The sequence below is a fragment of the Bos javanicus genome, chromosome 22, assembly GCF_032452875.1.
Source record: "Bos javanicus breed banteng chromosome 22, ARS-OSU_banteng_1.0, whole genome shotgun sequence".
In the NCBI taxonomy this organism is placed as follows: Eukaryota; Metazoa; Chordata; class Mammalia; order Artiodactyla; family Bovidae; genus Bos; species Bos javanicus.
The window spans coordinates 6,657,568-6,682,574 of NC_083889.1; the positions used below are offsets into that span (position 1 = coordinate 6,657,568).

The window sequence follows — 25,007 nt, forward strand, 5'->3', positions numbered from 1 at the left end:
AGAGTACTGGAGTGGGGTGCCATTGCCTTCTCCAATGCAGAAAAAAGGGAGCTTTTAGAGGCTACTGGGTGGCTGCTGGGGAGACCAGACCTGGAGCCCTTGCTCTGCTCTTTTTCTTGAATCCACTTGGATCTTGTCTTTCCTTTATGACTCCACTTGGGCCCTGGTGGAGTTCACCAGAACACTGCTTATTCTACAGCAACTGCATATGAATCTTCTTCTGATGAATTTGAAATATAGCCTAATAGCCTTGGAGACTTTGGGAACCCTTGAACTGTTTTTGCTTTTTTGTTTTTTGCTTTTTTGTTTTCAAGATTTCTTTATTTTTGGCCACACTGGGTCTCTGTTGCTTTCCCTAGCTGAGGTGAGCAGGGGGCTACTCTCTAGTTGCGGTGGTCTGGCTTCTTATTGCAAAGCCCAGGCTGTAAGACACATGGGCTTCAGTAGTTGCTCTAGAGCCTGTGAGTTGCACAGGCCTTGTTGCCTCGCTGCATGTGAGATCTTCCTGGAGCAGGGATTAAACCTGGGTCCCCTGCATTGCCACCCGGATTCTTAATCACTGAGCCACCAGGGAAGCCCTGAAGTGTTATTTTTATGCCATCTTTCAGGTGGATTTCTCTTCCAGTTGTGATAGTCTCTTACAAGAAAGATTGATGCCTTCTGGTCTCAAAGGGAGGTACTTCTTGACCTTGTACCAAATTCTGAGGCTTTCCTGACCACAGGGTGGTATTTCCAAGTGAAAACAACCAAGTTTCAGCTGAGGCAATATCATATCTTGAGTTCTAAGCTCAGTGCTTGAATAAGAACTCAAGTCTTCTGAATTATAATCTGGTGCTTTTTCTCTTCTGCTCAAGGGAATTTATCATTCTCTTTCTTTTAAAAAAAATTTTATTATTTTTTAATCATTTTCTTTTCCATCGTTTCTTTTGCAGGGGTTCAGCTGTTGCAAAAATAATTGGTAATAATGTCAAGAAACTTCAGAAGTTTGCCTCCACGGTCAAGATGTGGGTCTTTGAAGAAACAGTTAATGGGAGAAAACTGACAGACATCATAAATAATGACCACGAAAATGTGAAATATCTCCCTGGACACAAGCTGCCAGAAAATGTGGTAAGATTTGGGGGTAAAAAGTATTGGGTAAAAAGTAAAAAGTTGACAAAAAAATTCACTCAGATTTTCCCACTATATCTTATGGAAAAACCAGAATGAACCTTTTGGCCAACCCAATTCATTTGGTTCATTCTGAAAGTTAGGCTTGACTGAGTTAGCACCTAGGGCTTGGCGGGGTGGGAAAACTGCTTCCCCAGTCTCATGTTCCTTTCCACCACCAAGTTCATTGCTTGATCTGTTTTGGTTTTCCTCCTTGGTGGCTCAGATGGTAAAGTGTCTGCCTATAATGTGGGAGACCTGGGTTTGATCCCTGGGTCGGGAAGATCCTCTGGAGAAGGAAACAGCAACCCATTCCAGTACTCTTGTTGCAGGAAGAGGGACCCCTTCTAAGGTCTGAAACTGGGCTCTTGTCTAACACTCGGAAATGAATTGTCTGAGGAGACACACATGCTGACAAAGCAAGAGATTTTATTGGGAAAGGGCACCGGGTGGAGAGCAGTAGGGTAAGGGAACCCAGGAGAACTGCTCTCCCGCGTGGCTCGCAGTCTCGGGTTTTATGGTGATGGGATTAGTTTCCGGGTGGTCTTTGGCCAATAATTCTAATTCAGAGTCTTTCCTGGTGGCGCACGCATGGCTCAGCCAAGATGGATGCTAGTGAGAGGGATTCTGGGAAGTGGACGGACACGCGGTGTCTCCTTTTAACCTTTCCCGAACTCTTCCGGTTGGTGGTGGCTTATTAGTTCCGTATTCCTTATCAGGATCTCCTGTCATAAAACAACTCATGCAAATGGTTACTATGGTGCCTGGCCAGGGTGGGCAGTTTCAATCAGTGTGCTTCCCCTAACACTCTTGCCTGGAAAATCCCATGGATGAAGGAGCCTGGCGAGCTACAGTCTATGGGGTCGCAAAGAGTCGGACACAACTGAGCAACTTCACTTTCTTTATTGTGAATGTGGGCCTTGCTTTGGTCCTTGCTAGGGCTGCCATGACAAAGTAAAATAGACTGGGTGTCTTAAACAATAGAAATGAATTTTCTCATAATTCAAGAGACTTCAGGTTTTCTGGAGGAAGTAATTTTTCTCTCCCCTTCTAGGTTCTACTGTCTGGCCTAAGCAATTAAGTTGACACAAGTCTGAATAACATGTAGTAAAGAATCTACCTCCAGTGCAGGAGAAATGGGTTTGATCCCACGGTCAGGAAGATCTCCTGGAGAAGGGAATGGCAGTCCACTCCTGGATTCTTGCCTGGAGAATTCCTTGGATAGAGGAGCCTGGTAGGCTCCACTCCATGGGGTCGCAAAGAGTTGGATACCTCTGAGCAATTAAAAAAAAAAATGCATAGGGGAAACCCAGGAAAACTTTGTAACCCAAAAGATAGAAGTCCTTACCTTAGATAATCCTCAGCTAAAGAAAAAAAGGGGATGGGGGGAACTTGCCCAGTGGTCCAGTGGTTAAGACTCTGAGGTTCCAATGCAGGGGACTTGGCTTTGATCCCTCATCAGTGAACTAAGATCATCCCACATGCCTCAGGGCATGGCCAAAAAGCGAGAAAAAGGAGGGTGGGGAGAGTCAGTTTTGGGAGGTGAGCAGGAAAGCACAGGAAACAAAGGAGAGGTTGTTATGCAGATTTAATCTTTACCTTCCTAGTTTTGAGAGTTCTAGAGGTCTGGCCTTCCTCTTCCCTTGGAGGGAGACCCCCCCTTACAAATGGAGATTTCCCTTATAAATGTAAATGTTTTTACATAAGGGCAACTCCTATTTGGTTTTCAATGAGGCAGTGATGCCGTTCAGCCATCTCAACCCCCTTTTCCTCCTTCCCTAGACCTTTCCCCGCACCTTAAAATAATTAATACGGTGAACTTCCGTGGTAGTCCAGTGGTAAAACTCCACACTTCCGATGCAGGGTCCTTGGTTGGGAAACCTAAGATCCCACAAGCTGTGGGCTGCAGCCAATAAATACATAAATAAAGTAAATTTATAAGTAATAATATGCCCACTGCAGGAAGGGGGACAACTTCCAGGGCCTGAAAGGGGGCTCTTGTCTAACACTCAGAAATGAATTGTCCCAGGAGACACACAAACTGGCAAAGCAAGAGACTTTGCTGGGAAGGCATGCCTGTCAGAGAACAGTAGGATAAAGGAACCCAGGAGAATTGCTCTGCCACGTGGCTCTGCAGTCTCAGGTTTTATGGTGATGGCATTAGTTTCTGGGATGTCTTTAGCCAGTCACTCTGACTCAAGGGTCCTTCCTGGTGGCACACGCATTAATCAGCCAAGATAGATGCCAACGAGAAGGATTCTGGGAGGTGGTTGGACACGTGGTGTCTCCTTTTGACCTTTCCTGAACTCTTCCAGTTGGTGGTGGCTTGTTAGTCCCTGTTCCTTCCCAGGACCTCCTGTCGGAAACAACTCATACAAATTATGGCCTGTGCCTGGCCAGGGTGTGTTGTTTCACTCAGTTTGTTTCCCCTAGCATGCCAAAGAGGCATGTTTTAAGGTGGCAAAATGTTCTCTGCTAAAAAGCCCATGAGCAAGGTGTTGGCCGGGTTGGCTTCTTCAGAGGCCTCTCCTGGCCTCTCCTTCCTGTGTCTCCATGTCTCCTAATCACCTCTGTATAGACACCAGTCACATTGGGTTTGGGCTCACCCCGTGACCTCATTTTAACGTAATTCCCTTTATAAAGACCCTGCCTCCAAATACAGTCACATTCTGGGGGACTAGAGTTAGAACTTCTACATGTGAATCTTGGGCCGGGATGGACACATTGCAGCCCATCTCAGTCTACCTTCTTGGCATTCAGGGTGCTGATCACATCAAAGCTGGAACTAAGAATTTTGCTTTTCATGTTGATACCTGACACTTGCTCCTTGGAGGAAAAACTATGACAAACTTAGAAAGCACATTTAAAAAGTAGAGACATCACTTTGCCAACAAAGGTCCATATAGTCAAAGCTGTGGTTTTTCTAGTAGTCATGTATGGATGTGAGAGTTGGACCATAAAGAAGACTAGGTGCTGAAGAATTGATGCTTCTGAATTGTGGTGCTGGAGAAGACTCTTGAGAGTCCTTTGGATTGCAAGGAGATCAAACTAGTCCATCCTAAAGGAAATCAACCCTGAGTATTCACTGGAAGGACTGATGCTGAAGCTGAAGCTCCATTACTGTGGCCACCTGATGGGAAGAGCTGACTCATTGGAAAAGACCCTGATGCTGGGAAAGACTGAAGGCAGGAGGAGAAGGGGATGACAGAGGGTGAGATGGTTGGATGGCATCACCGACTCAGTGGACACTGAGTTTGTGCAAACTCCAGGAGATAGTGAAGGACAGGGAAGCCTGACGTGCTGCAGTCCATGTGATCGCAGGAGTCGGACAGAACTGAGCAACTGAACAACAACAAAAAGGAAGAAATGGAAATTTTATTTGAGCTAAATGAAGGATTTTAAGCCAGGAACAGCATCTTAGCACCAGGAACTCTTGTGTTGGAAGTCAAGGCAGTGTTATATAAGTTTTTGAGGGAGCTGTATATTAAATGATGTGATAATGACAGTTGTGCCAATCCAGACCTGTAGATACAAAGCAGTGATGCCGGAAGCTTGGCTTCTCTATACAGCGGTATTGAATCAAATCTCAGAGACAGAGTTTTGGGTGAAGTAGAAAAGAATAGCTTTACTGCTTTCTCAGGCAAAGGGGGATACAGTGGGTTCCTGTCCTGGAAAACTGTGATTCCCAATCTGGGTGAACTTGCTGAGGAGTTTCATAACATACTGCCAGAGTGGGGTTGCTGACCAGATGAGGGTGTGTGCTGGGTCTCAGGTCAGTACAGTCACTCAGTCTTGTCCACTGCAGCACACCAGGCTTCCCTGTCCATCACCAGCTCCTGGAGCTTGCTTAGAGTCGTGTCCATCAATTCGGTGATGCCATCCAACCGTCTCATCCTCTGTCATCCCTTTCTCCTCCTGCCCTCAATCTTTCCCAGCATCAGGGTCTTTTTCAATGAGTCAGTTCTTCGCATCAGGTGGCCAAATTATTGGAGTTTCAGCTTCAGCATCAGTCCTTCCAGTGAACACCCAGGCCTGATCTCCTTCAGGATGGACTGGTTGGATCTCCTTGCAGTCCAAGAGACTCTCAAGAGTCTTCTCCAATACCACAGTTCAAAAGCATCAGTTCTTCGGTGCTCAGCCTTCTTTATGGTCTAACTCTCACATCCATACATGACTATTGGAAAAGCCATAGCTTTGATTAGATGGACCTTTATTAGTAAAGTAATGTCTCTGCTTTTTAATATGCTGTCTAGGTTGTCGTAGATTTTCTCAGGTGATCATCTCCTAATCTTGCTGAGCTGCTTTAGTCCCTTTCATCTTGCCTCAGGTGTTTTCTTGGCTGCTTCTCCCTTGATGAGCAATCTGCCCTTGGAACTCAGGGAAGATCATGGAGGCTGGAGTTTTCCCTACAAGAAAGAGGGGACAAAAAAGAGATTTTGGTGCCCAGAAGCCCCACAGGGTCCTCTTTGGTTTCAGTGGTGGGTCACCGTGATCCCCTCTAAGATCTAGAAAGAATGTTATCTTTAAGGAATTGCTTCCTTGATGCTGGGAGAGTGTTACTGTATGGTTGAGCAGGTATTTCCACCTTCGGGGAAGGTATGGTCCATGTATAATGCAGATACTCAGTGCCCAATAGAGGGGAGCTGTTTAGTCACTCAGTCGAATCTGACTCTTGGCAGCCGCATGGCTGTAACCCGCCAGGCTCCTCTGTCCATGGGATTTCCCAGGCAAGGGTGCTGGAGTGGGTTGCCATTTCCTTCTCTAGCAGATCTTTCCAACCCAGGGATCAAACCCATGTCTCCAGATTGGCAGGCAGATTGTTTACCACTGAGCCACCTGGGAAGTCCCCAGTAGAGGGGGGAGAAAGACCAAAGGACAGAGAAAAAAATATTTTTTTTGTTTAAATTTTTCTTATCTTGCCATAAAACATGGGTTTTATTTCACATTCCCTTTCTGAGTTGATGGACTTTGGTCCATCCCTAGGCCAGCTAATGGACTGGTCTTTAATTAAAATCAAGGTTAAGACCTAAATCACTGAAGAGAATTGGAGGAGTTATTGCCTGGCCTCATTCCAGTGACTTGTGGAGGAAGGAAGAAATGAGATGAGAATGAAAATGGTGACCTGGCTACTGGTATGAGTGGGGTTCGTGAACTTTTTTTTTTTTTTTGGCTGCTCTGGGTCTTCGTTGCGGTGTGTGGGCTTCTTGCTGCAGTAGCTTTTCTTGTTGTGGAGCACAGGCTCTAGGTGCTCAGGTTTCAGTAGCTGTGGTGGACGGGCTTAGCTGCCATGTGGCACGTGGGATCTTCCTGGGCCAGGGATCGAGCCAGTGTCCCCTGCATTGCAAAGGGAATTCTTAACTACTGGACCTCCAGGAGCCTAGAATTCATGAACTTCTGTTCCAGATTCACCTCTGGGTGGCTTTTTGGAAGAGTCTATTAGAAAACCAGCCCAGGGACTTCCTTGGTGATCCAGTGGTTAGGACTCAGCACTTGCGCTGCAGGGGGCACGGGTTCGATCCCTGGTTGGGGAACTAGGATCCTGGATGCCATAAGCTGCAGACCCAAAAAAGAAAGAAAGAAAATGAAAACCAGCCCACATGGCTGGCTGACTCCTGGCAGGGGAGATAGATTTGTAGGCTGATGAATGCCAATAGATTTGTAGGCTGATGAATGCCGGCAAGTTTGGAGATGCAGTCCTTCTCACTGAAGATTGCTGATTGGCTTTGGCTATAGAGTTCTTGGCATCAAGTGCTCTGGGAAGTAGTTCACATTTATCATATTGGTTACCTGAAAACTGAGATCACTTCTTGGTAGGTGTCAAGGGAGAAGGAAGGATTTGTTATTTGCATCAAGTAAGGAGAACCTCAGGGGTCTTTCCCAAAGCAGAGCCTCCCCAACAGCAAAACTGTGGACGTTACAATCTAAGAGAACATGCATATTCACACAGGGGCTTGGGTGTTAGACAGAGTGAGTCCAAGCTTCAGTGGAATGAAATCATGAAGGTCAGAAAAGGTCAACTTGGTCATTCCTTAGGGTCTAGTTGATCTGGAGGTGGAGTGCCCAAGATGGGTTTAAATCCTTCAAAACACTTAAGATAGAGTTTTGAAAGAAAGTGAAAGTGAAGTCGCTCAGTCCTGTCTCTTTACGACCCCATGGACTGTAGCCTACCAGGCTGCTCTGTCCATGGGATTTTCCAGGCAGTAGTCCTGGAGTGGATTGCCATTTCCTTCTCCAGGGGATCTTCCCAACCCAGGGATTGAACCCAGGTATCCCGCATTGTAGACAGACGCTTTACCGTCTGAGCCACCAGGGAAGTCCCCAAGATAGAGCTTTAGGCTATTCTAACTGGGAGTCATTGCAACTGATTTGGTATCTTTGCTATTGTTATTCTCTCCTCTGGTAAGTTTGTCTTTTTGTTCCCTTAAGATCCTTTATTATTGTTCAAGGCAAGCCAGGCTTAGGTCCCAGAATGGCTTGGGCCAGTCTCTTCTGTCAAGAAAGCCATGCCTGGTTTTCCTTTGAGGGGGACCTCCTATGCTGTCTCCTTATAGTCTCACTGAATATTCCCAGTGACCCTCTTAGGATGGTGCTATTAGTTTCCTTATTATGATGATGCTTCTGATTTTACAGGGGAAGAAACCGGACCTCAGAGAGGTTAATGAACTTGCCACAGGTCACAGGGCTGTCGGCTGGCAGCCCTGCGCCTGCTGAGTCATGGCTTCTAGACAATGATGACTTAATGATTTCTCTGTGTCACTGCGCGAGGAGCATTTCCCTGGGGTTACTCCTGGTGCTGTGGGTGGGGAGAGGGCAGTTTGCAAGGGTTCCGAGCTGAGCTGTGAAGTTGCCCAACTATCTGATGGTGAGAGTAAAGGGGCCACTGTTCCCACGGCCCTGGAAGACCTCTGAGGTCGTGTCTAACCTTGCTTGGGGCAGACTGGTCCTCCAAGTGTCCCTTCTCATCCGTGTTGGGATCCACCACTTCTTCCCTTCTGTAGACCACATGCTTCCTTAGCAGGTTCTTCCACTGCGCTCTGAGCCAGCTCCTTCTGCACCCTCTGTACCCCACCTGCCCCAGGTGTGTGCACCTGACCTGCTGGGGTTTCGCTTTCCCATGATTCCTAGCAAGGTGCTCAGCAAACACAGAGGGAGATGAGTCTGCTAGATGTTCATGTCTGCATGGAGAACAGAGGGGCAGCAGGTGGAGAGGGAGCCAAAAACCACATCCCCCAAAGCCTAGCCCGTGTGCCCAGGTGTGGACAAGGGAGGAACTCTCTGTCCTAGAAGGTTGTAGCCTCATGACAGTGAGTGTATCTGGTCCACGGACTGGATGTTTGTATGGTCTCTGGTCATTTGCTTTGCTGTTGCAGACAGTGCTCCCGGGAACGGCCTTATTCACGTCTGAGGTGCGTATCACAAGGTCTCAGGGAATGCAGCCTGTAATCTTCCAGGTCACACCAGTTTGGTTTCCAGCGTGGGTGTGAAACCATACAACTCAGATGAGGACTTGAACCCAGCCAAAACCCAGATTGGGATTGAGTCCTCTGTCCTTTCATTAAGATCATATACCTGCTCTCAGGACTTACTGAAGTTCAGATTCTTTATGTCTTGGTACAGAAAGAACTCAGTGAGAGATAAAGGGATAGGTAAGAAGGGGATGTATTTAGAGAGACACCCACTCCACATGCTGAGTGTGGGCCATCTGGACCTTCTCAGAAGGCAAATGGCCCCGAAGTACGGGGGTGGTTAGTTTTTATGGGCTGGGTAATTTCATAGGCTAATGAGTAGAAGGATTATTCTAGCACTTTGGGAGAGATGGGGCTGGAATTCCCAGGAATTGGGGCACTGCCCACTTTGGGGCCTTTTATGGGCAGCCTCAGGACTGTCAGGTGGTAAAAAATCTCCCTGCCAATGCAGGAGTTACAGGAGATGCAGGTTCCATCTGTGCGTCAGGAAGACCCCCTGGCGGGGGAAACGGAAACCCACTCCAGTATTCTTGCCTGGAGAATCCTGTGAACAGAGAAGTCTGGCAGCGTGCCACAGTCTGTGGGGTCATTAAGGATCAGACATGCCTGCACAACTGAGCACGTCAGGACTGTCATCACGACCATGGGGTGTCTGTGGGCGTGTTATTTAGCATATGCTAATGTGTTATAATGAGTGCATAATGAGGCTAAGGTCTACCAGAAGTGGAATCTCCTGTCATCTTGGACCTGGTCGGTGTTAGTCAGTCCTAACCAGTTTATGTTGTATCCTAATAGCTTTGTCCTTCTTTTAAGGCTGTGCCCTGCCTGCTTCCTCCCTGTATCCATCTCCATGCCCCCAGCAGGGTCTGAGAACTCACATCCTTCCACACCCTTGCTGGCCCTTGGTGCAGGACACAGGGTATTGAAAAGTTTTATTTCTTAAGCTGGCCAAAGGTACACTGGCATTTGCTTCTTTGTCTCTTGTTTAGGCTTTCTAGATTCTAGCGTTTGTATGTATGAAATCTCTTATAATGTGGGATTCCCAGGGGGCACAGTGGTAACGAATCCACCTACCAATGCAGGTGATTGATGTGGGAGACTCGGGTTCGCGATCCCCGGGTGGGGAAGATTCCCTGGAGGAAGGTATGGCAGCCCACTCTAGTATTCTTGCCTGGGGAATCCCATGGACAGAGGAGCCTGGTGGGCTACACAGTCTGTAGGGTCCCAAAGAGTTGGACACGACAGAGCATGCATGCACACACACAAAATGTCTCATTGTAAGTGATTTTAAAAGTTGAGCAGTGATGAAATTGAGGGCCGACTCTGAATGAGTCTGGGCAGCCCTGCTCCTCCTGGTAAGGAGTGAATGAGATGATCCACATAAATTGTTGAGTGTTGAGAATCTATTACAAAACTATGGCTTTGTTTCTATTGGGTTTTTTAAAACCGGTTTTTTTTTTCAGAGTTTTTCAAATACCTCATTCTGCCATTTAAAACATAAACTAGTGTTAGACAAGACCAATGGTTGTTACTGTTATTTCAGATAAAAAGTCAGACATAAGATTAATTGACTCGATGAATGTCCATCCAGAGCTAAAAGCCGGCTTTACTCACTTCTATCTTGTGGATTCAAGCAGGAGAGACTTGCTGCATATCATCCAGATGGCAGTGTTATTTATAACGTCTGACACTTGCGCTGATTGAGACTGGGGATCTTCCTTGCTGGGGGCTCCAGACTGCTGCCCACCTGACCCTTCTCCAGGTCATCACATGCTCACCGCGTGACCCCTCCACAGGGGAACCTTCTGTAGCAGTGACCTCACCAGGTCATCAACTTCTCACTAAAAGCTGGGGCCGACTGGGTTTGTGATTTCCTGAGAGTTGCATGGAGGAGCGTTTCTTGCTTCCTGTCCTGCAGGATGAGCAGCGTTGGTCCTTTGCTCCAGCCTTCTCTCCAGGGCCTGTGTATAGAGCTCTTCTGCCTCGGCTCAGCTTTCACCAGCCTCAGTGCAGCACCGGGATTGGTCATTGCTGCATCTTCTGTGAGCTGTAGTTGTCACGGCTCTACTCTTTTGTCTTCTAAACCTCGCCGGTTCTTTTTCAAAAACAGCTTTACTGAAATGTGATTCTCAGGCACACAGTTTGCCCCTTAAAGTGTACAATTTAAGAGGTTAAAGCTATCATATGACCCAGTGACTGTCCTCTAGGTTTATACTCAGAAGAAGGGAAAACATGTTCACACAAAACGCTCTACACGAATGTTCCAATTCAGTGCTTTCTATGTATATTCACAGAATCGGGCAACCAGCACTGCAATTGATTTTAGACTACTTCATCACCTTAAAGAGAAACCTCATATCCTTTAACAGTCACCTCCTACTTCCTCCTCTCCCCAGCCCTAAACAACCACTAACCTACTTGCTGTCTCGCCATTTGCCGGTTCTGACTTTTCATGTAAATGTCACCATAAATACCTCACCTTCTGTGCCTGCCTTCTTTCACATAGCATAATGTTTTCGGGGTTATCCATGTTGTGTCCCGAATCACTCTGTTTATGGCTGACCAGCGTTCCGTCTGAGGGATGTGCCGTGTTTTGCCTGTTTACTTGCTGGTTGGTGGACATTTGGGTTGTCTCCACTTTTTGGCTGTTGTTTTTGTGAACATGTTTTTGGTTCTTTTGAACTTAACACCTAGGAGTATAGTTGCTGGGTCATATAGAAACTGTTTAACTTTTTTGAGGAACTCTTGCCAGACTTTTTCAAAGTGGTTGCACCAGTACGTTGTATGAGGGTTCCAATTTCTCCACATCCTCACCAACTCTTGTTATCATCTAACATTTTTTTAAGACTTTATTTATTTGGCTCTGCAGGGTCTCAACTGAAGCATGTGGGATCTTTAGCTGTGGCATGTGGGATCTAGTTTCCTGACTAAGGACTGAACTCTGAGCCACCTGCATTGAGAGTGCAGAGTCTTAGTTACTAGACCACCAGGGAAGCCCCTTAGCTAACTAACTTTTGGGGTTAGGGTTAGGTTGAGGTGGCATCTCATTGTGGTTTTGATTTTCATTTGCCTAATGGCTTACGATATTAGTCATCTTTTCACGTGCTTATTGGATGTTTTTATATCTTCCTTGGGGAAGTGTTTTTTTTAAAAAGTCCCATTTTGAAAAGTTGAGTTGTCTTTTTATTATTGAGTTGCAAGGAGTATTTATTAGATACAAATCCATTTTCAAGTATATAGTATAGAAGTATATTCTCATCTTGTGAGTTTTCACTTTCTTGATGCTATCCTTTGAAGCATAAACATTTTAAGCTTTGAAATCCAACTGAGATACTTTTCTCTGTTACTAACTTGCTGGGTTTGTTCCTCGCATAGGCCTGCATTCACTGATACGTCTTCAGCTCCTGAAATAGTGCCAGGTATGATGTGTGGTCTGATTGAGTGCCAGGGACAGTGCAAGTGGATTGGGACAACCAACTAGACTGGGGAGTTTCGTTTCAGTGGTTTAGGTGGTGTCCCGTGGCATAGAAGGTTCAGCCAAGGTAATTTTTTAAAAAATGACCATTGACTTTTGGGTAATACGGTTGTGATTTTGCCTATTAATTTTAGCTTTAAGGCTTCTGAAGATTAGAATATCAGTTTAGTAGGAGCAACAGCATCAACTCTTTGCTGCCTGGGTTTAGCTTTTTTATTTTCCTTAGAGGATTCATCTTCATTGGTGTTTCTCAAACTGAAGTGTTCCTTAGAACTACTTGGAGAGTTTACCAGGGATCACTGGATCCACCTCTATAGTATCTGAGTCACTGGGTCTCAGGGGAGGTCCAGGTATTTGGCATTTTTAACAAGTTTCCGGGTGCTGGGTGGTGGGGATGCTGAGGTTTCAGGAACCACACCTTGGGCCCTGCTGATCTACATAATAAGCAGCTTTTTATTTTTTTCTTCTGGAGGCAACCTCACTTACTAAAGTGGTATGTTTATATAAGAATCTGCAGAGGGGCTTCCCTGGTGGTCCAGTGGATAAGACTCCACCTTCCATTGCAAAGGGTCCAAGTTTGACCCCTGGTTGGGGAGATAAGATCCCACATGACTCACAGCCAAAAATCCAAACTATAAAACAGAAACAATATTATAACAAAAACAATAGTGGGAAAATGGTCCACATCAAAAATCTTTAAACAAACAACAACAACAACAAAAAAGAATCCTCATTTCAAGTTGCCTGTACTTGAGGATCATTTTTCTGATGCCAAGGATGGTGCGCCATCATTCGGGAGCCAAGGATGTGAACTTCGCTTCATCTTGGCCTAGGCTGAGCTTAGGAGAACAGGAGTAGACCACAGTGTTTTTGAGCCTCTGCTGTGTGGCAGCTCTACTTTGCTGTCTGCGATAGTCATGCTGTTGTGTTTAAATGCTCATCCCCTCAACAATGTAGGTGGGTTGCCTGAGGTGCCCAGTTACTTAACTGGTGGTGGAACTGGGTCAAGAAGCCCACGGGCTGCACAGTGATAGCTAACCCAGGGGGAAAAAGAAGAACCTTCAGGCTTGGCCCATAGACTTTATTGGCTCTGTTTTAAAGGTTTATATATTTACTTTTATGTTTGGTCGTGCTGGGTCTTTGTTGCTGCACACGGACTTTCTCTAGTTGCTGAGAGCAGGGGCTTCTCTTGCAGAGCACAGGCTCTAGACTCTAGGCATGTGGGCTTCAGTAATTGGGGCTCTGGGGCTCTACAGTGTGGACTCAGAAGTTGTGGTGCACAGGCTTAGTTGCTCTGTGACCTGTAGATCTTCCCGGACCCAGAATCAAACTCACGTCCCTTGCATTGGCAGGCAAATTCTTAACCCCCAGACTAGGGAACCCGTTATTGGCTCTGTTTTAAATGACTTTATTTTATTTAGTATTAGTTTTTAAACATTTTTATTAACGTGAACCAAGAGCCCTGGATTCCTGAAAGACTGGGCATCAGATGGACCAGCTGTGATGCCTTCATTCTAATTGGGTTTCCTGTCCTCCTGGCCAATGCCAGACAAGCCCGTTTGCTCTGAATAGTCTTTCTCAAAGCATTTCGGGAACCTTTAGTGGTGGACAGCCTCAGGAAGATTTTGGCAGGAGGCCCGTGAAATAGGTCAGCATTTCCAAAGCAGTGTCCTGATTTGGCTCAGAGTAAAAGATAGGATAGAGGCTTAGCTAAAGCTGTCATTCTGAAAGAGGATATTCAATTTATTGTGTTTGTTGAGGAGAGCTTATTTTGATTCTCTGTAGCAGGAATGACGGCCGTGTGCACCGTACAAACGCAGCTCGGGTCACATGTTGCTTCTGTGGGTTAAACCCTTAGCGCTCGGACAGGACAATGGAAGGATGTCTGTATGTGCTGAGGGAGTCCCCAGGCATATTGTCCCAGAGACCCGACACACCCAGCCAGCTGCAGTCTTCTTTGATTTGTTGAAAAAGGAATTGGAAAAGATGGGAAGAAATCCCGGGCCAGCTGGCAGCTTCCATGGGAGTGTTTTGTCACAGAGGACATAGCGTGGGCTGATGCCTTAAAGGTTAAGAATTGGTAGGAGGCCAGTGGATTTTTCTGATGAGTAATGTCTCTCACTTATTTCACATCACTGCAGAGTGCTATTATCTGTATTATTTTGAAAGTGCTCTGTGAAGTAGCTGGTAGGAAAGGTGATTTTTAAAAATATTTAATTGGAGGATAATTACAATATTGTGATGGTTTCTTTTTTATAATTAACTTTATTTTTAATTGAAGATAATTGCTTTACAGTTTCTACCATACAGCAACATGAATCAGCCATAGGTGTACATATAAACCATCCCTCTTGTGCCTACCTCCCACCTCCCTCCCCGTCTCACCCCAGGAAAGGTGATTTTTTTTTTTTTTCAAAGTATTTACTTGGCAGTGTTGGGTCTTAGTTTAGACATGCAGGATCTTTAGTTGCTCTACAGCATGTGGGATCTCAGTTCCTTGACCAGGGATCAGACCCACTGGAAGCGGATTCTTAACCATTGTACCACCGCAAAGTCCCAGAATAGTGATTGTGATCCTGTTCTGTAGCCAGGGCGACTGTGCTTAGTGAACAGGAGTCATCTGTGCAGGTCCCATAGCCGATCAGTTGCTGACACGGGACCCAAATGTTCATCTTTTCCATCTTTTCTCTGGTTTTGGTGTCTTTTACATCTTACTAGGTCAGGAAATGCCCTGAAGAGAGAAAGGGTGTGTGTTTTCCGGGGGCTGGTGGGGCAGGGAGGTGGATGGGGAAGTGGAGAAACAATAGGTCTAGAGAAGAAATGTTTTCATTAAAATTCAGGCTGCTAGGCTCTGTGTGAGAAGGGGGTCAAGAACAGAAGTCCCTGCTTAAGTGAGGCCAGTAACCCTGGGGGGGGGGAGGGGTGGGGGTCCGAGTTCTAATGAAGGCTAGGGGGTGGAGACTGGGACCACAGGCAAATGTGTAAGAGCATAATGAGCCTTGTCAACGAGAGGCAGACAGCAGTTGTGGTTCAGCATCAAGGCTGATGGCTTAGAATAAGAAACTGCTTTTTTTGGAGGAGGCGAAATATCCAGATGCCAAGGAAATCCTTACTACCTAGCCTAGACTACCAAACCGGAGAAGCCCCTCTGAAGAGGAAGGCAGGTTTCCCTCCACCTTGGGTGTGTGAATAAAGAGAGAGAAATGCTAAGCTTCGTGTTATGAGCTTAGTCATTCTGTGGGGACGACTCTCTGCGTTGCCATTCAAGTCAGCTTAAGCTGATGTTTTGGGTCATGTGACTAAAAATTCAGGTAGGGCCGGTTTCAGGTGCAGCCTAAAACAGTGGATTAAGTAATATCAACAAGGCCCTGTTTTTTTTCCTGTTTCTCTATTCTGCCTTTATTCACACTGGAACCCCTTGGCGGTCTAGGTTCTGCCCCTCACATTTGTAAAATGGCTGCAACTATTCCAGACCTTGCACCATCATTCCATACTGATCAAGGAAAGACACAGAAGCTGGTGCAGAAGAGTAAAGAAGCAACTGTTTCTCAGAAACCCCAGCAAACATTGGTTCCTATCGTTTTATTTGTCCATTGACCTGAATAACTTAAAAGACCATTCATGGAGGGGGTGGGGCGGGCATTTCCACCCAAACTGCATAGTTAAAGCAGTGAAGCAGTAGCTTTTGAAATGAAATTTAGAGGCATTTTTGCCAGAAAGAGAATGGAGGCCAGGTGGTAAATTACAGGTCTTCCATACCAGCCAAAGGGAGGGATGAGTGAAATAATGCCAGGTAGATTTTCTTGGGGAATTCTTTGAGTGAGGTAGTAACTCTTGCACATGCATTAGTTAAGAGACTAAGCTGTAAAAAAACACAATAATGTAATTTAAAGAACAAAGAATTCTTTCCCTCTCACATAACAGCCGTCCAGCAGCTTTGCTTTACACCATTATTCTTGTCCCACTTGGGTTTTCAAATAGCACAAAAGCAGAGAAGGGAAAGTGTGGAGGGAGCAGCCCCTGTTTGAAGGACCCTGGATCTTGAGTGGTACGCACTGCTCCATCTCTCGTTCCACTGATGGAAACTTGGTCCTTGACCTTGCGTATCTGCAAGGCTGCTGGGAAATGCAGTTCTGCATGCTCGGTGACCAGTGACCAGCTTGCAGCTCTGTAGCTATGGAGAAAGGGGAGAAGAAATGTTATCGAGGAGTTGGCACCTCCATCACAACTCCCACACTAGATTTCCTAGGAGGCTTATCCATTCTAAATGATGTTCCTGTGGCAGATAGCACTTCCTCAGAGAAGAACCCACATCCAGTTTCCTTCATCTGGGGAACCAGGAATGTTTAATCGAAACTATGTCAGTTACAGTTAGGTTCAAATGCATATGACAGAAAACTTAAGATAGCAGTAACCTAAGCAAAGTAAACACTTGCACTTTTTTTCTCTTATGTAAAGGACGTTCATCATAATTAACGATTCATCAAGGTGACAGGGGCTCTGTTCCACTATCTCAGCATTGGTTTCCTCCTTAGTCCAAGATGGCTGCCCAAACTCCAGCCATCTCTTCAGCATTTTTCTGGCCAAAAGAGGAATTCAAAGATATCTCTCAGAAACCACAAGCACATTTACACCATTGGTCAGAGCTTTATCACACAAGGCACCTAGCTGCAAGGGAAGCTTGAAGTGTAGCTTTCTTTCCTGGCAGGTATGAGCCTTACCCCAAACTGGGGTTCTCTTGCTGAGGAAGAAGGGGAAAACGGACATTGGGCAACAAGGGGCAGTCTCTGCTAGAGATCATATGCCCCTGTGTCCACGATCGGTGCCCTCACCTCGGCCTCTGTGTTTCTCTGCCCATGTTAATTTTCTTTTTCTAGTGGGGGTGAGCTGGGCTTTGCCACACTGCATATGGGATTTTCCCCACCAGAGATCGAACCCATGCCCTCGTCCCCTGCATTGGGAGCACAGAGTCTTAACCATTGGACTGCCAGGGAAGTCCTGCCCATGTGAAATTTTAAAACCCATCTTTGTACTTCTCTGAAGGATAATCATCAGAATAGCTGACATTTATTCAGTGCCTGTCAAGTGACAGACTCTGTTCTGTGTCATTTATTCTTCACAACAGTACTCTCAAAAGTACTCACGTAGAAACGCTTAGTGTTGACAGGTGTAGGCAGAGTTGAGGGAACCGGGAAGGCTCGGGGAAGTGGCCAGAGATTAGCAGTGGGAGGAAGCCATGGCCACCCCTGAAAGGGCAAGGGGACAGACCAGTGCCGCCCCAGTGCGCCAGCCGCGCTTAGAGGTGTGAAATGGGGGCTGACGCAGACCAGGTCAGGACGCGGGGCTCGGGACGGGAGCCCAGGCCAGCACCCCTGCGAGCCAGGCAGGTGGCCCCAGGAGCAGGTCCACGCCCTGACCTGTCTCTCCTCTCACCTTGGAGCTCCTGGCAGCGCCAGCCTTGGGCTGAGGCCACCTGGAAGGCAGAGGGCGAGGGTGCCCGGGAAACAGTGCCCAGAGCACAGCCTCCCGGGAACAGAGAAGGACCGAAATGGGTGGGGGGTTGGGGAGCAATAGAGAACCACCGCGCAGGATGGTTACAGCCCCATTTTAAGGAAAGGGAAACCGGGCTGGAACAGAGGGGCGGGCACTGCCAGCTTGGGTTGCAGAGTGGGGAAGGTGGCACACCTCCGCACTGACCCGACTGTTCCTGTGCGCGGTGGCAGCAGCTGATGCCCGGCAGCGCGTGTGTGGCTTGGACAGGTGTGTTTCAGGCCGCAAGTAACCGTGTCACCCTTGCCCTGGCAGGTTGCTGTCGCGAACCTCGGCGAGGCCGTGCAGGACGCAGACCTGCTGGTGTTTGTCATCCCCCACCAGTTCATCCACCGGATCTGCGACGAGATCACGGGGAGGGTGCCGAAGGATGCTCTGGGCATCACCCTCATCAAGGTGAGGCGGCCCCTCGCCGCACGCGGGCTCCTGGGAACTTCCGCACCTCTTTCATCTGCTGGGGAAAAGGAGCTGAGCAGAGGGGATGGCTGCTTTGGGTTTGTTTTTTAAGGATGCCTGGAAGGGAATCAAAACCATGCATCCCCTCCTGAGCCTTGCTTTACTCAGGTTTACCAGGGGCTGCTTCCTATCTGGAGAGGGCTCCCGCAAGAAAAGAACTTCCTGTCTATCACACGGGGCTCCGCCCTTGCCTGGGAAATCTCACGTGGTTTACATTCGCTGGGAAGTTAATCATCTTTAATTTCCCACTCCTGGATTTATTCCCCGGAGAGGGCATTTTTTAACCAGAAGTCCACAAACCATCCCCAGAGGCCCACATACAGAATTCAAGAGGTTTGGACCTAAATATGGGGATGGAATTGCATTTTTATTTATTTTAACCTCTAACTGAAATGAGCATCTCCTTCACTTATGAATGTAGGCCACAAGCCAGAGTTTCAGTGACAATATGTTAGCAGGACCTTGACCCTGTGGTAGATACAAATTATAGGTATTTTCATGTTACTTTACAATGGCTTCAGATATCTCAAGATACCACTTATTCCCAACTACTTGGGAATTATAGTAATTCGACCTGCTATGGCACCTTTTTATAATTGCAATAAGAAAATACATATATTACTTTGTCACAAATGTAGGGTGTTTTTTTTTTAACATTTCATAACTGTATTTCAAAATAATTGCCTTGCTGGGTAATCTGGTATTTTGCTTTATGTATATGGAGTCTGAGAATGAATCCATAAACTTCACCAGACTGCCAGGGGCAGGTCTGTGTTGTAAAAAAGGTTAAGAACCCTCTTGAGAGACTGTGTTTGTAGGTGAATGTTTATGAAAGCAAGTATACTTCAAATGTCAGTCATCGATAGGATGGACAAGTGAATGATGGGAAACTACACAGGAGTGAACTAGAATATTCATGTGGCCACATGGGTGAATCTCCCAAATAATAATATAGCACAAAGCAGCACATCACAGGTGAGGGGCACAGTTTCATTTATAGCCTTTCAAAAACAGGCATAATGCTATAACATACTGTTTAGGGATGGTTTCATGTGACAAAATGAAAAAGAAAAACAAGGGAACGGGGCATAGATGGCGTTGAGGATAGGGGTCACCCTGGCGGGGGCCAGGAAACACTAGTGAGGAGAAGCACGAACTTGGGAATAGACCCAGGGGACTGCGGTGGTGTCCCTCGTGTTCTTTTTCTTTACCTGGATGGTGACGTTGTTCATTCTCACTTTATTGTTACTCTTTAAATGGTACATGCACACCATGTCTGTTTACTCTTAGAAACGAGATTTTTCAGCTGCCTATGCCATTGGCGGTCTGAATCTAGATGACTTATAAAGCAGCAGTCTCCAGCCTCTTGTCCTTGGGGGTTTCTTTTCCTCTAACCCACTGACGTCCTTGCAGGGCATAGACGAGGGTCCTGAGGGGCTGAAGCTCATTTCTGACATCATCCGAGAGAAGATGGGCATTGACATCAGCGTGCTGATGGGAGCTAACATTGCCAACGAGGTGGCCGCCGGCAAGTTCTGCGAGACCACCATCGGTGAGGGCCACTGGGGAAAGGGACATGACATTGTGTGTCTTAACAGGCACATATTCCATTTCTGGAATTTTCTGTAGTGAACTCTTCCCTGCTCCCTTAACATTCCTGGGGTGGACATTCAGTGGGGTGGAAATTTTATCTTAGGAGGCTGTTCTGTGGGCGTGAAGCGTTTTTACAGACTCTGGACTGAAAGTAAAGCCAAGGAGACCACGTGGCTCCCCACGACCCAGCAGTGCAGCGTCGAGGTTATTCCCAGACGTGCACGGGTGCTTGCTTGTCCCAGGAAGCAGAAGGTTATGTCCATGGTGGAGCTCCCTAGGCCTGAGAAACCCAGCTTTTCTTTTTTTTTTTTTTTTATTTAAACAACTGGAATTTATTTCTTACAGTTCTGAAGGCTAGAAAGTCCAAGATCAGGGTTGAGCCAACACTTTTCTTTTATGGTGAGGGCTCTCTTCTTGGCTTGCAGACAGCTGCCTCCTTGCATGAAGGGTGTGGGGGTCAGGGAAAGCAAGTCATGTCCAACTTTGCGACTCCTTGGACTGCAGCACACCAGGCTCCTCTATCCTGCAGTATTTCCCAGCGTCTGCTCAAAGTCATGTCCGTTGAGTCAGCGATGCTATCTAACCATGTCCTCCTGTGCTGCCCCTTTCTCCTGTTGCCTTCAGTCTTTCCCAGCATCGGGAGCTTTTCCAGTGAATCGGCTCTTTGGATCAGGTGGCCAAAGTTTTGGAGCTTCAGCATCAGTCCTTCCAATGAATATTCAGGGTTGATTTCCTTTACGATTGACTGGTTTGGTGCAGTCCAAGAGAAACCTAGCTTTTCTTTGCTCATAAATGCCAGTATCTGGAGCCTCACTGGATGCCTCAGACATCTAGAAATTGATGGCAGTGATCCCTGCTTTCCAAAGGAATAAGCCGAGGCTCAGAGAGTAAGCTCCCTGTCCCAAGATCACACAGCTAATACAGAACCCAGACATGAACTTGGGTCTCCTGCTTCCTGAAACAGAAAGCCCTTTCTGTTCTTACACATCAGTGTTGTGAACGTGTCTATTTCTTTAAAAAAGGGCTTCAGAATTCCTAAGTGCCCACATACCATGTTATAGGGCTCATAGAATGCTTTGCAGGGTGTATTTAAGTTTATCTACCACTCCAGGACTTACTTCCACACTTATCAAATGCACCAGTGATGGGAATTATTTCTCCTTGGCAGCTTCGTGAAAGGAAACTCTGGGAGAGATCAGGCTCTCTTGAGTAAGATGAGATGGATGGGAAAATGTTTTTATGCATGCATGTAAGTTAGGACATTTAAAATTTTTTTTCTCTTTTATTTGTAATTATACAGACATTACCTGATTACCATGGGACATAGAGATAATCAAAAGAAAGCCGTTTCTTAAAACTTAATTATTTTAGGGGTTTCCTAGGTGACACTAGTAAAGAACCTACCTGCCAATGCAGGCGGTGTAATGGGTTCAATCCTTGGGTTGGGAAGATCCCCTGGAGGAGGGCATGGCAACCCACTCCAGAATTCTTGCCTGGAGAATTCCATGGACAGAGCAGCCTGGCAGGCTACAGTCCATGGGGGTCACAAAGAATCGGACACGACTGAGGCAACTTAACTTAGCACAGCATGTTGATTATTAATTTTCATTTGTGTATAATTGATTTACAATGTTGTGTTAATTTCTGCTGTTCAGCAGAGTAAATCACTTATTTATCTCCATCTCTTCTTTAGATTCTTTTCCCATACAAGTCATTACAGAGTATTTAATAGCGTTCCTTATGCTATATGATAGGTTCTTGTCAGTTACCTATTATATGTGTAACGGTGTGTCTAGGCCCAACTCAGTCATCTAACTTATCCCCGCCTCCCCACACCATTGCTTTGTTTTCTATATCTGTGACTCTGTTTCTGTTTTGTAAATAAGTTTGTTTGTATTCTTTTTTTAGATTCCACATATAAGTGAAATCATATGATATTTGTCTTTCTCTGATTTAGGAAAACCATTTCAAGTTTCATTTAATTTTCGTTATTTTTTTCTACTTGTGCTGAACTATGGTTGTAGTTGTTAATATACTCTTTTGATAATTGCTCCATTTACTTCGATCAGCATGTAACTTTATAGCTGCATAACATTCCATTGACAATCCCATATATCTGGGCACTTGGAGGGGGGTGTGTGTGTGAGAGAAATAATAACTTTGGAGAGCAGAGGTGTCACAAATGGTAAAAGGAAGGAAACAAAATGACCCATAATAACACTACCCAGGTTGATCTTTATAAAAGCAATAAGCACAGCTAAGAAAATTCAGGGGCTTCCCAGGTGGTACTAGTGGTGAATTACCCGCAGAGACTCAGGAGACATGGATTCCAGCCCTGGGCCAGGCACGTCCCCTGGAGGAGGGCATGGCAACCCTCTCCAGTATTCTTTTTTTTTTTTTTTAAGGCTTAAAATGTAATTTAATAAGTTCATGTTGCATTATTTCATTTCTCAGAAAAACTTCAAAGGTATTAGGGACAAATCATACATGGTACACCAATAAAAAATGCACAGCCTAACTCCCTAAGACAGGCAGAGCTCAGAGCTACCGTCTGACACTCAGCATACAGCAGCCCTGTTCTCAAGATTGTACTAGGCCTATCAAGAAAGCTGTGAATGGCAACATCACAGACACAAAAGGGCCATTTCTGGATTGTCCTTACCCAAGAAAAAGATGGAGGCAAGTTTAACACAAGATTTTTTAAAGATACACTAAATGAAAATCTCTAAGAAAAAATATCTTCCTTGGGACATGAAAGGGTAATATATGGGACATAACAGAACCGTATGTATGTTGTCTGTGACCTCTGTGGACACGTGCCTGAATTCCCACCTGGAAGTGATTGGAACAGTGGGGCCAAGGTCATTGGGGGATGTTTGGTTTTTGTGGTATATGTAGCAGAATCTCTGGGGTGAGACAGTGCACTAAGTCGTGTCCGACTCTTGCGACCCCATGGACTGTAGCCTGCCAGGCTCCTCTGTCTATGGGATTCTCCAGGCAAGAATACTGGAGTGGGAGAGGTGGAGAAGGAAATGGCAACCCACTCCAGTATTCTTGCCTGGAGAATCCCATGGACAGAGGTGCTTGGTGGGTTACAGTCTTCAGGGTCATGAAAGAGTTGGACACTACTGAAGCAACTAAGCACTAAAGAAAATTCAAACAGTACAAGAAGGTATGAAATTAGAATTAAGACCTACTCCCTCTTCTCAAAGGAAATCATTGTCGGTAGTTCCTAAGTATCCTTCCATAAAAAAAAAATGCATATGTATGCTAGGCTGTGCTAGGTTTTATTCTTTTCTTTATTCTTTTAGTTCTTTTATTCATCTATGATTTTAATGTAGCCTGTGAAACTGTTATGTAATGACTTTAATTTTTCAAAAATAATTATTAGCTACTTTTTCCAGCTTAGTCCTATTTGCTAGTAATCAATTTGCTAGTTATTTGGTTGGGATTGGCCAGTTAACCCCAGTCATTCTGTAGGGTTGAGACAGACTTCATCTCCAAATTTAAACTAATAGATTTTGGCTAGGATTTCTGCCTGCCTCTTAGCCTTGTTATAGGAAAGCTCCCATGTGGGTGCATCAGACTTATTTACTTTGTAAAGACAGATAAACGCACGGAAGTCACATCTGTTTCTCTGGCTTCTGTTTACACATTGCTTCTGCTGCCTTCTGTGGGTTGGACCATGACTGGCAAGAGTGATCTGAATTAAATTAGATAAAATACTCAGTGAGATAGAACAGGAAAGTGATATTTTCTAAATTTTCTTATATAACCTGAATTTAATCAACAGGAAATATTAAACAAGGCCAAAGGAAGGGACATGGTACAAAATAACTGGCCCACAGTTTTTTTGGGGGGGCAGCACCTTGTCACATATGAAATCTTAGTTTCCCAGCCAAGGATCAAACCCTCGCCCCCTGCATTTGGAAGCCCAGAGTCTTAACCACCTGACCACCAGGGAAGTCCCACAACTGGCCCACACTCTTGAAAAATGTCAGTGTCGTAGGAGACATTGCAAGTCTAAAGGAGAAGTCTAGAGGGACCTGGCCACGAAGTGCAGTTCAGGATCCTGGGCTGGATCCCGGCTGCCGTGAAAGCAACCTGGGGACGTGGGTCAAACAGGCACTGTGAGCCATGGTGCCCCCTGGTGGTGAGAGCCTCCTTTGTGGGAATGACTTCACAGAGTTTGAGCTATCAGTTGTGGTGCTAAATGTCAAGGATACATAAGCCCCTTCTTTGTGGAAGGAGCTTCTTAGTACACAAACAGTAGAGAATTATGGACTGAGATGTGGGATGTGATCAGATCAGATCAGTCGCTCAGTCGTGTCCAACTCTTTGCGACCCCATGAATTGCAGTACTCCAGGCCTCCCTGTCCGTCACCAACTCCCAGAGTTCACTCAGACTCACGTCCATCGAGTCAGTGATGCCATCCAGCCATCTCATCCTCTGTCATCCCCTTCTCCTCCTGCCCTCAATCCCTCCCAGCATCAGAGTCTTTTCCAATGAGTCAACTCTTCCCATGAGGTGGCCAAAGTACTGGAGTTTCAGCTTTAGCATCATTCCTTCCAAAGAAATCCCAGGGCTGATCTCCTTCAGAATGGACTGGTTGGATCTCCTTGCAGTCCAAGGGACTCTCAAGAGTCTTCTCCAACACCACAGCTCAAAAGCATCAATTCTTCGGCGCTCAGCCTTCTTCACAGTTCAACTCTCACACCCATACATGACCACTGGAAAAACCATAGCCTTGACTAGACGAACCTTTGTTGGCAAAGTAATGTCTCTGCTTTTGAATATGCTCTCTAGGTTGGTCATAACTTTCCTTCCAAGGAGTAAGTGTCTTTTAATTTCATGGCTGCAGTCACCATCTGTAGTGATTTTAGAGCCCAGAAAAATAAAGTCTGACACTGTTTCCACTGTTTCCCCGTCTATTTCCCATGAAGTGGTGGGACCGGATGCCATGATCTTCGTTTTCTGAATATTGAGCTTTAAGCCAACTTTTTCACTCTCCACTTTCACTTTCATCAAGAGGCTTTTGAGTTCCTCTTCACTTTCTGCCATAAGGGTGGTGTCATCTGCTTATCTGAGGTTATTGATATTTCTCCCGGCAATCTTGATTCCAGTTTGTGTTTCTTCCAGTCCAGCGCTTCTCATGATGGGATGTGAAGGAGTCTTATTAAATAGGTTGATTATCTCCAAAATTTTGTGTGGAAGAGAAGGGGGATTTTCCTGTCTTTTGGTTCATATTGAGTTTGACAAGCCCTCTCACATGGCTGATGGGCATTCCCTGTTCTGGATCACATGTCCTGGGTCCCTT

The 25,007-nt window shown here is 46.0% G+C and overlaps 1 protein-coding gene across 1 annotated transcript in view; it reads left to right on the forward strand.

Moving 5' to 3' along the window:
- GPD1L (glycerol-3-phosphate dehydrogenase 1 like) overlaps nucleotides 1–25,007 on the forward strand; it is a 63,978-nt gene that overhangs the window by 15,617 nt on the left and 23,354 nt on the right. Inside the window, exons 2-4 of the mRNA XM_061395739.1 lie at nucleotides 933–1,110; nucleotides 17,896–18,036; nucleotides 19,510–19,648. Coding sequence (XP_061251723.1) covers nucleotides 933–1,110; nucleotides 17,896–18,036; nucleotides 19,510–19,648 — 458 coding nt within the window. The remainder of the gene's footprint in view (nucleotides 1–932; nucleotides 1,111–17,895; nucleotides 18,037–19,509; nucleotides 19,649–25,007) is intronic.